The 11,167-nt window shown below is 44.0% G+C and overlaps 1 protein-coding gene across 2 annotated transcripts; it reads right to left on the bottom strand.

Moving 5' to 3' along the window:
• Positions 1-1,773: 1,773 nt before the first annotated feature.
• LOC100833713 (alpha/beta hydrolase domain-containing protein 17C) lies at positions 1,774-7,981 on the bottom strand. Of its 2 annotated transcripts, none has more exons than XM_014901678.2 (5): positions 7,054-7,981; positions 6,213-6,249; positions 5,140-5,376; positions 4,993-5,040; positions 1,774-2,505 (listed from the first exon to the last, which is right to left on the bottom strand). In XM_014901678.2, exons 1-5 carry the CDS (start codon positions 7,353-7,355, stop codon positions 2,077-2,079), a joined length of 1,053 nt encoding a protein of 350 aa, XP_014757164.1. In that variant the 5' UTR covers positions 7,356-7,981; the 3' UTR covers positions 1,774-2,076. The 2 variants fall into 2 exon arrangements, with proteins under 2 accessions (XP_014757164.1, XP_003573453.1); XM_003573405.4 differs by having other exon boundaries at positions 7,028-7,977.
• Positions 7,982-11,167: the final 3,186 nt, after the last annotated feature.

Genomic DNA, 11,167 nt, shown 5'->3' with positions numbered 1-11,167 from the left:
ACTTCCTTTGGTACCTCCAAAATTCCTGGGTTCTATCCAGACTTAGGGTCAGGAAGAATCAGAAACCTTACCTTAATCTCATTCCCAACGCCAACAAGAAATTGCCCCTTCTTGATTCCCCTCTTGTATTGACAATCTGAAAGATCAGCATAAACAACCCATAAATCATGCGATTAAATTTAAGTTAATGGAGCCACCGATGATTAAGAGCGCGCCATTAAGTAGAAGCACCAACCAGGGCCGCGCAACAGAACAAGATCTGCCAGATAGCAAGATGTGGCCGGCCATGGAAGAATAGACAACAAACAAGAGCAACAGAATCAATCAACCCAACCTATAAACACATATATGCACACCCATGACCTGAAAAACAAAAAATGACAAGAAAATCATGTTTTAATTTGCATGGTTAGAGCATTGCGTATTTGCATGCAACCAAAGCTAGCTAGAGGGTTTCCCCATCACGTCACACACCGCCATGGACCAGTGTACTGAGACACTTGAGCTACTGCTAAATATAAATATACATACTGGGGTACTGCTAATAATACAGTGTACTGTGCTGCTATACGGCAGGAACAGTGGTTGGCTTAGTGAGTGAGTGAGTGGTACCTCAGCAAATTCCAATCCTGTCCTTGTCTCACCAGGATCTTTGGGCTATTTGACGTGTCCTGTTCTGCCATTACACTAAGCACATATAGGACTGAATAACTGATGACGACTGAAGCACACACACAATAATACTATATGCTAAGCATGGTTTCTCTTTATTTTGTTTGGTTTGGATGTAATTTGTAGCATAATTAGGCAGGCTAGACTGTTTATGGTGAAAGGTACAGGGCAAAAGTACAAGCAAAGGAAGGCATGGTTGCCACAGCTGTATGCCCAGCTCAACACTGAGTGGTACCTTGCATGGATCAATACATACCTATATACATACTACAAGATAAAAAACCACAATACAGCAATGCCATGGCATATCTGTTGTGTCTATGGATGCCGACCTGACGATTGTACCTCTTACCTTGGATGTTCATCGTTTACCCGATTCTTATAAACAGTGATTGGTAATCAACCCCGAATCAGACAGAATGTCGATGGCCTGACGAACTGGATTTGTCTGAGCAGTGAATTTTGCTAGACAGGCCAGAAGCTCAGATGTTGTGACGATCGCATATGGTTTGAAAATCGTTATCACGGACCGGTTCTTTTTTACCAATTATGGCCTGTGCTAACAAGAGAGAATCACATATTCCGTAAGATATTTAGCCGGGTTTTCGCCTTTTTGGACCATCTAGGATGATTCGGTAGGACAGAAGCTCCTGTTCTGCTGCAATGATCAGAAACTTGTTGCTGCTGCTGTGTTGGTTCAGTTGACTCACGCGCACGCATTCTGAAAGGAAATCCAGTTATTCAATGGCCTCACATGCCATTGTTGCAGCAGAGAGAATTATTCAGCAGCTGGCTTCGTAGAGGCAGTTTCTGAATCTACACGCATCAATGAGAGGTGTATGATTTCTTTCATTCAGGGTTGGCAGTGGTCCTCCTACAGTCCTACGCCTAGTGTATTGCTACTGCCGCTGCAACTTCTGAATTGCCAGAATACGGAGAGCGCCACGGCTTAACCTAATCCTATCCTGAATAAGACAATCTGCAGCGAAATGGGCGATCTGGGTTTATAGAATGAGAGCATGTTCATTCATCCCCATTCTGTTTACCTGCTTAATGAACAGACCGGGGGCCTTGAACGGTCAGGCCTGGACATATCTGATGTAGCTGCAGATGCAAGAGAATTCAGAGAATTGCAGATGCAACAGAGTTCATGGGAACATACAAGAACAGCTGAGATGGGCGGGTTCGAACCTGACGAGCAAGTACATAAGAACTGGGAAGAACTGGATACTAAGGAGCAGCACAAGCATATCTCCATCTTCTCATACAAGATTGAAGCTAAGTGAAAATCTAGGTTCTGTCCTACAACATTTAAAGGGTTAGATATCTCCAGGACCATTCCTTCTTTTTTTCCCCCTATACACACGCACAGATAGATTTGCGTTAAAGAGCGACTCCACTGCATCAGCAGCAGCAGCAGTTGAAGCAGCTCCTGCAGTTGCAGGAGAGGCAGATCGAGCACTTGAATGGACGGAATGTGAAGCAATTCCTCAATGCATGACAACAGCTGCAGCTGAAATTGCAGCTGGGGCAGGTCGGTTTGCGGACTCGGATACGGCAGCAGCAGTTAGTGGTGAAGGTGGTAGTCGTTGCGGTGTGTGCGGGGTAGACAGTCTTTGCTGGTTGGAGGGACTCTCGGATCTTCTTGAGCCTCGTTTTGGTTGTCATACTCTCCATTTCACGGATGAACTTGGAGAGGTGGCGGATGAAGTCCGGGTACAGCTCCAGATTGCAGTGACCTCCCCCTTTGATCCATAATGGATCATACGGCTCCCTTGCCAGTTTCCACAGTTCATTACCATGTGACCAGTTCACGACATCATCATCAGTTCCCTGCAAATGTCAATCCGTATCCATTAACACATCATTTCTACACAACATGAAGGTGCATAGGAAAATTCGGACTTCAATAACTTAAGACAGAAAGTATGGACAGAACAAAACGTCCATTAAATAAATGGTTCATCATAAAATAGAACAGCAGTTTAGATAATTGTTAGCACACATCAAGTATGGAGGCCATTCATGATTGCTCAACAGCCTTGGCTGGCTAAGGAAAATAAGTGTTGGCATGGTGCCCACGAAAATGTTAGCCACAAGGGGCGAGCTTGATCCTATCAAGCAACCCATGGTAGTCTAGTCAAGAATATAATAGTCATGTTTGGTATCTTGCACAGGTAACAAGTTCAGTTTTAGAAGATTGTTCAGATGGTGTCCAGTACCAGTAACCACATACTTATAACTCCAATTCTGTAACCAAGGGAAATGTATGGAATGCGAACATCTGTAAGAATAGAAGCATGGAGGGTTATGTGACAGAGAATTCCAATTGAACCATATGACATGGTTGATTAAATATAATCCCATTGCTTGTATAAAAGATAGGGCAACTGAAGATGCACCATGAGCTTCATAAGTTGGTGACTTGGTGGCACATATGTATGGAATGATCTGATCTGTTATAACTTCTAGCTTATAAAGCTACATCAAGTTAGTGGACGATACTGTAGGAATACACTTAACTTAAGGGCCGTTCTTTAATCTAGATCACTACAATCTGACAAATGCAATGAATGCTGTGTTGATAAGCCCATATCGATGTTGAAGTATTTCCTTAAAGGTCCAAAATTCCAAATCTGAGAATAGGACAAGAATACGGGTTTGCTAGAAGATATGTTCCATTGGTTCAAGATTCGAAGAGAAAGTATCTATTATTTAACACATTAGAACGGCTGAAAGTAGCAAGCTAATCTCTCAACTAAGTATCTTCAGGTGCAGGTACATGTAGTAAGGCCACAAGTTTCAAATTATTTAGTGATAAAGAGAGGTCACAGCTGGGAACAGAGTGTCAAACAATTATAGTACGAGCTATAGCCAACACGTGTTGACACCATCAACTATGAAATCAGGAAGACTGGTACCGATAAAGTTATGAATGACAGGCCAAGTAAAAGTAAAATACTGGAAACTCTGTCACCCCATTACCAGTAAACTGGTATTATTTGGGAGCTATGGCATTTCTAGTTTTTGAACGTGCTAAACTTATGCATTTCATCCAAACCTAAAGAAATCACTGTACTGGATTTCAGATTCAGTATGAGTTGTGCAAGTTTCGGACACAAAAGGCCTGATCTTCCGGGCCTAGTCTTTCCCATCACAGCATGTCACATGTGGCTACACTACTCATTGTGTTGGGCTGTTGGCTCAGCCAAAGCCCAAAATAGTGGAAGTCAAGTCAGGGTCAGGCAAGGCCTGCCGATGCCGTATTTTATTTGTACAGCAGGCTGAATGAAATCAAATAAGCTCTTAGGGTGAATGTACTGTTAATGGCATATCCCAGCGCATCAGAAGTGCTAGTGTTCAATGGCCATTCTGTTCATTTTTACTCCTACCCGGTGAATTAGCCTATCAAGTGTGGGACAGTGCATCCCAGATCGAATGTACTTTCTACACACACAAAAACAAGTGTGGGGCTGTGGGGTGGTTGGATGATTAAACACAAAACATTAACCCAAGGCTTTAAAAACAAGTGTGTCGGGCACCGAGGACTTTGTGGACTGGTGGAGGGTCGCTTCGCTTTCCACTCCTCGGGCGGCCCGCAAGGGGCACCGCCTCCCTGGTCACCCTGTCTGCCTGGTGGATCTGGAAGCAGCGCAATGCGGCGTCTTCGACGACGCACATGCTGACTTGGCAGGTCTACTCTCAACCGTCAAATCGGAAGCTAGGTTTTGGGTCCATGCCGGGGCAGTAGGACTTGGGCGGTCCTTCCAGAGACCCCAGGCGAGTAGTGTGTTGTGTTGTATCTGGAGGTGTTTGCCCTTACTTGGGCTTGTACATAAGTTTCTCTTCTATCAATGCATCGAGATGCAAGCTTTGTATTTTCTCAGGAAAAAAAACAAGTGTGGAAGTAGTAGTCTTGACTCTTGACCTTCCTCTAAAAAAGACTGAAATGTGTTTCTTTCTCTACATTTCTCTGGTCCCTCACTTAATACTTCTGCAGAAACATTTAAATATGCAACAGTACATTTCTACCTAATGTCTCACACCTTTTCTACGGTGACGAGAGCTTCTTACAACATGAATACATGGTCCACATATTACCAAGAGAAGTAGTTGCATTATTTCTCCTGGACATGCAACTAGTAGCAGCAAGGACAGCAACAACACCAAAAATGCATAAGCAGCTACGATGTTCCAAAATATTAAATGTATTAAATGCCAAAATCAGCAGATGTCAGGATAGTGGAGTATAACCAATTGTCAAAGAAGAACTCGAGTGTGTCTAGGAAAAGCTTGATATCTTATTAGTAAAATACTTACATGAATAACGAGCACTGGGCATTTCACCTTCTTTATTTTTTTGACGTTCTGCAGAGACAAGTTAGCTAAACATTAGTAAAAGCTATCTAAAGTCTAATGGCACACAAGGTAGACATTGTAATGAAATAATCAATTCAAGACGTTTACTTTGTAAATGTCAAAGCAGAAAGTAAAGTTCACATGGCAAACAACACGGAGGCCTGACAGTATAGCACTGTGAAGAACCACAGCACGCAATCTTGGCAAACGAGAGGCTAAATGCAATGTTGGCCCACTGCCAACAGATTGTCCATACAAGATAACATTTTCCTGGCTTATTCCATACTCGGTTTCTAAGCACTGGTAAACTGCTTCAATGTCTGCATATGTATTCTCTTCACTTGGCTGCACTTCAACAAAAGAAGACTTAAAAACCATTCCACAAAAATGCATTTCTTCAGGAAGAAATATGGGCATGCAGATGCTGAGTACAAAGGCCAGTTAAGTGGCAGTAAGTCAAAGTGCTGATTTAGCTCAAATAAGAACACAATGGACAAGCAGACAATAATATGAGCGATACCCAGTATGCAAAACAGAAATTTGAAACACAACAATACATGGCATTTTCTAAGGCAGAAACTCTGGGTGCAATTGATTGCAGGGACCTCAAAACAAATAACAGAAACTAAACTATCAACATAACATGATCTTCATTTGTAACATTTCGGGTGTGAAGCAGCAAAAAAAAGAACTTCAGCCACCCATGCCTTTCTGAACTTCAGGCTACATAATATTTGGTTCAAATAGAGGTCTCTATCTCCTGTTCAGAACAAATGTACATAGGCACACCCAAATATTATGTAGCCTGAAGTTCACAAAGGCATGTGTGGTTGAAGACAAAAGTGTACAATGGCCATGATGTGCCTAGAATGCACCAGCCAGGCATGGGCCAAACTCTCTTCTGTTGAAGCTAAATGCAGCATGCTCTTGGAAACTGAAATTGGACCACATTTCTCGAGGTATCTAGAGTACATATTTTTTTAGATTGATTGGTGCAAACTCTGCAGTACAGTTAGGCAGATAGCAGCATTCCACGTCTGTGTTAGCCGGGAGAGGTAACCAAAATTTACCCAAGTGACTTAACTCTTAAGCGACCACTGATTCACCAAACTCTCAACCTGATGTACTAGAGTTTAGGGTAAAGTTAAACAGAGTTCACTAATGGTAAATAAGCTACTTACCTTGCCAGTAGATGCACCGTACCCCGAGTAGTCATACCTGCAGTCATTAAATTACAAACATCAGCATGTTCTGCACAGCAAATGTCTTGTGTACCTCCAGAACACATTAAAATGGAAACAGAAGAAAAGAAATGAACCCTACTGAACATAAAGACTGATATGGTTGTAACCGAGGATTGAACATGCTCCCAAATCAGACCCATAATTATCTATTTCAAATTTTGGTACTAAAGAAAAGCCTAAGGTTTTTCTCCTAGGGCATCATTTTCGTCCATCTTAATATAATTGGCCTGCAGATCCACATCGTGTTCCCAAAAAAATCTGCCACATTAACCAAGTCTGCCTGATATCGCACCCCCACAGATTAATAATTCATTATAAAGCACTGAATTTCCCCCAGCTATCCAAAATTCTAGGAGCGACAACAGGAAAAACAACAGGGTTCCACTCCCACATGCATCCAGACAACTCTAATCGAAGAAACGTCACTTTCCTCGCCCAATTCAGTCAAACCAAGCAGAGTTCATTATTCAATAGCCCACATGCACAGCTCCTGCTGGATATCAAAAGGCACAGTTCCTGCTGCACCTCAAAATTCAGAAAGGGGAAAAGGAAAAATAACACCCATATGAATGCAGTACAGTAGTACTATCACATACCAACAAGAAATGCACAGCACATTTTTCAGATCATATTTCAAGGCAGTTAATAAAAGGAACGAAAGGACAGACTAAATCAATTAGATGCAACAAAACCACACCAAAAACAGAGCGCGATGTCGTGGAGATGGGCAGGAAGCACAATGCATCACTAACCCCATCAGATTGACCTTGAGATTGACCTTGAGCTGCACGAAGAGGTCGTAGAGCTGGCCGAGGTCGGCGGCGTTGCCGTGCGAGTAGAGCACGGTGAGGCGGGCGCAGGGGTTCCTGAGGTAGAAGGCGACGACCTTGGTGCCCCTGGCGGTGTCGACGAGCAGCACGTCCATGGCGCTGTCCCGCGGGACGCCGCCGGAGGCGACGAGGCGGCCCGTGGCCTCGTCCTTGCGGACGGCGTAGGTGGGCGGGTCCGGCGGGAAGAAGGCGAACCTCGCCGCGAGACTGGACACCGAGCACCCCGACAGCATCGGCGGCGCTCAGTCATCGACGGGCGGCGATGCTGCTGCTGCTCATCAGAGGAAACCCCTCCCCCTCCTCCCACCCCCACACAGGCGAATCTTGGACAAGAACGATCCAACGATCAAACGGATCGAGAAATCTGGGGGTTTGGGGGAAGAAATTTGCCGGCGCTTCCGGGCTCAACGGATTCAGAGATGAAACTTTTGGGGGGCGGAAAAGAAAGAATCAACCTTTTTTCTCTTTCGGAGATTTCCCCGTGAAAGGATCGATCAATCCGCTCTTGCTCGGATCAGGGGGAGGGGATGAAGGTTTTGACAGGGTTTAGTGCGGTTTCAACTGGGAAGAGCAGAAACTGATTGCTGCTGGTACCAAGAACTGAAAACTGAAAGAGGAAGAAGAAAAGCAAGAGCCGGACGGACGCTGCTGCTGTCCACAGCACAGCACTAGTGGCAGACTCTCTCCGCCTCAGCCACGCTGCTCACTGCCATTTATTACTCATGCTGCTGCACAGAGACAGAGACGAAGAGAGAGAGTGAGTGAGTGAGAGAGATGCTGCTGCTGCTGCGGTGCGTGCGTGTAGGGGATAGAGGCGATGATGAAATGAAACTGGAGCAGAGCGGCAGCAGAAAGCGCGCAGGGGATCCCCACACCACACCGCCCCTCCTTTGCCAAAGTCACATGCCCACGCACGCCCGCACGCACGGATCGGAGTAGAAACGGCTGACTTCCCTGGCTCCGGTGGACCGACCGCCGTCTGATCCAGCGATCGGACGGCCTTGGATTGGCCCGGAGACGTGCAGGAAAAGGGGGAAACATTGGATGTTTGTTGGAGGAATCAATGTTTTCTTTTCTCTAAAGTATATAAAATGTTTTTTATTAATTAGCTAGAGTAATTACATTTAAATATCTTTTAGTAAATGAAAAGAAGATGTAGAGAAAGGTGCTATGCATGTGGCAGTTTCCGTGAGATCCCGGTACTACGAAGCATTAGCACCGTTGTACCACCGCCATACTTGTAGTACCGTACGCGGATAGCTATTCTGAGATGTATACTACTGCTAAATTTGGGTTAGGCAAGATGAATCGAGGACCGGCGCAAGGCACACCAAGGAGGGAGGACCAATGATTAATGTGATGGTTTGATGGGTGGAAATGGTGTCCCGTTGGAAACTTTGTAACATGAGATTTTCAAGAACAAAAGTGATTTTATTTAGATTTCACAAGCGGATGGAATATCAAACCGACTGTTTGTGATGACTGAATTCGGAGGCATGTCCGATGAGCCGATACTTTAGCATGTTATATATTAAGAGACGAGATTGAGCTGACGAGATTGAGCTCTCGTGGATTCAAACAAAAAACTTATCATTGGTGTCATCAAATTGAACTCCTCCTGATGCCACGATCGAAGGGTCTCCAACAAGTCATTACTTAGCATGTTACTAAGAGAAGAGAGATTGTCGGGTTTCGCGATTCTCCTCCATGACATCGTGATGCTAACATTGGAATGGAGTAAATAAGTGAACTATTGTTGGACACGTGCACATCTATTTATTGCGAGTTCATTCAACGGTCGGGAGCGAATGACCTTACAAAATTGGGTCTCTTGGCTGTTGTCCAAAAGAGCCATGTATTCCCTTCGTCCGCAAATAAGTGTACATCTTGTTTTGTCCTAAGTCAAAAATATTAAATTTCGACCGATTTTTTGGAAAACGTATTAACATTTATGACACTAAACTAGTGTCATGAGATCCGTTTTGAAATTTAGTTACATAATATACCGATTTGAGGCCATATATGTTGATACTTTTTTCAACAATGTTGGTCAAACATAAAAATGTTATTTGTGGACTCAGGGAGCAAGGCGGTGAAGGTCGTCATCGTGTGGCAGGTTAATTAGCAACTACTCCAGCGCACGGATGGATGGCCAGGATTCGTGCGTGCATGCGCAAGGGTAAAAGACTAAGAAAATTTGGACGGTTGAGAGGAGGCGATCGAGACACTGCTGCCAATCATTCACACCTCGCAGATACGGTGAATGCACCGACATCTTCATCTGTACGCATGCAGTTAAATTTCTTAACCTGAAGCGTCTTGATTTTTTACCAATAGGTGAAGATCAACCAACGAGTGCAAAAAAAAAATCGAAAAAAAAGTGGCAGATGAGAACAAAAGACAAAGCCATTCTAACACCCGTCAGATCACCGCCTAACACAGATTAATCTGCTCTCAAAAGGAAGAATATGTTGACAAATGTATAATCTGCCTTTTGGAATGAAGATCACATCACCGAGTGGAGTTTAAGCTAGAAGGAGGCGTGATTAGCTAGGCATTAGCTACTCTGCCATTTCCCAAGTTGCCAAACCCCCTTCCCTCCTTTCTTGACTTTGGTTCCCATGATTTGGTGGGTCTCTGGGAGGGTTTCTTGGCTTTTCTCCCATGATTCTAGGTGCTACTAGGTCCTTGTGCTCCTCATGGTCTACTGCCACTCCAGTAGCTCTAGGTAGCCTCTGTGGATCCTTGTGCTTGTTGTTGATGTTGTTGGCAAGTTGATCTTGCTTTATTAATTAATTAGCACATCATCTTTGTGCCTAATTATCTAGATCAACTTTATGGGATGGAGATTTTTTGGGCTAGTAACCCTATTTGTGTAGTAGGCATTGTACTAGTTAAAATCTTCATTAAAATAATATGGAGCATATATCCTTGAGATTAAAATCATGTTCTATATCCAAGCAGCCTGGAAATGGAAAGCTACCAAATCCTAGTTGAAGCACAGTAGGAGCAGCTAAACCACTGACATGATGAGCAAGGCACATGTCCTTGCTGCTAATTATAATCATGGTAATGATATACCAGCAAGGACAATCCAATTCCTTTGTGGTAGCATGTTCTTCCGGACTGGTGGTGTACTTTGGGACATAGTACACATATGTGTAGTGTAGTGGGGCTTTAGTAGGATTGGCGCTAGTAATTAAGCGCAGGAGCAAGCAACAAGTACCCCCTAGGCTACAAACCTGTCTTGTGTCATCGACCCGGGCCGGGGGTCGATTCTGTTGCACATCACCGCTAGCTCTACGCCCTCAAATCAACGGAGGATTCTGTGCCGCACACACACCAACATGAGGCATCCACTGGCAACCGGGCCATACATGTCTGGAGAGAGATAGGCAGATACAAAGAGGAAGGAGAAAAAAGAAAGAAATGGCACTGTCGTGGGTGTAGGTGGCCAATAAATTTGCAAAGTTATTGCCCAACCGGCAGTATCCCAACGGCTCATCTTTCTGGCCCTCAATGTAGGAACATGGAAAGTGCACTAATTATACCAAGTGTTCTTTTAATTTTTTTACTATATCGGGCATATATACAAAGGAGTATTTGAAAGGAAATTTGCTCCATTTTCCATGGCTTTGAAGGGCAGCAGCAAACATCACCTTTTCCGTTGATTTGAGGTCTGGAACGCCCGAGAATCAAGACTCCAGAGGCATTTTTAGTGGTAAGTTTCAGGGTGTGTCATTCATTGTCCTTCGTCCAAAATCTAGCGAATATTTACAGCTTTGAGAGTAAAAGTTAAAGGAAAACATGAGCAGAAAGTTCTCGATCCACTATTCCCTTAGACATCTATAGTTACCTTCACTATTGATGTGTGATTCCAAAAGCCTAGCTGACAGATCGATTTGTGACAGCTTTTTATTTGTAGTTGTAGTAGTACTACTGCCGTCTGCAGTTCGATGGTATGTTTTCCCGCTGTTGCGGGTTATTTATCCAGTCACATTTTTACAGCAGGCCCGTGCGATTGCAACGGAACACAAAATTTACTATCGATGTTCACCACAT

This window comes from Brachypodium distachyon, chromosome 3 (genome assembly GCF_000005505.3).
Source record: "Brachypodium distachyon strain Bd21 chromosome 3, Brachypodium_distachyon_v3.0, whole genome shotgun sequence".
Taxonomy (NCBI): domain Eukaryota; kingdom Viridiplantae; phylum Streptophyta; class Magnoliopsida; order Poales; family Poaceae; genus Brachypodium; species Brachypodium distachyon.
This window is presented reverse-complemented; position numbering and strand designations above follow the sequence as displayed.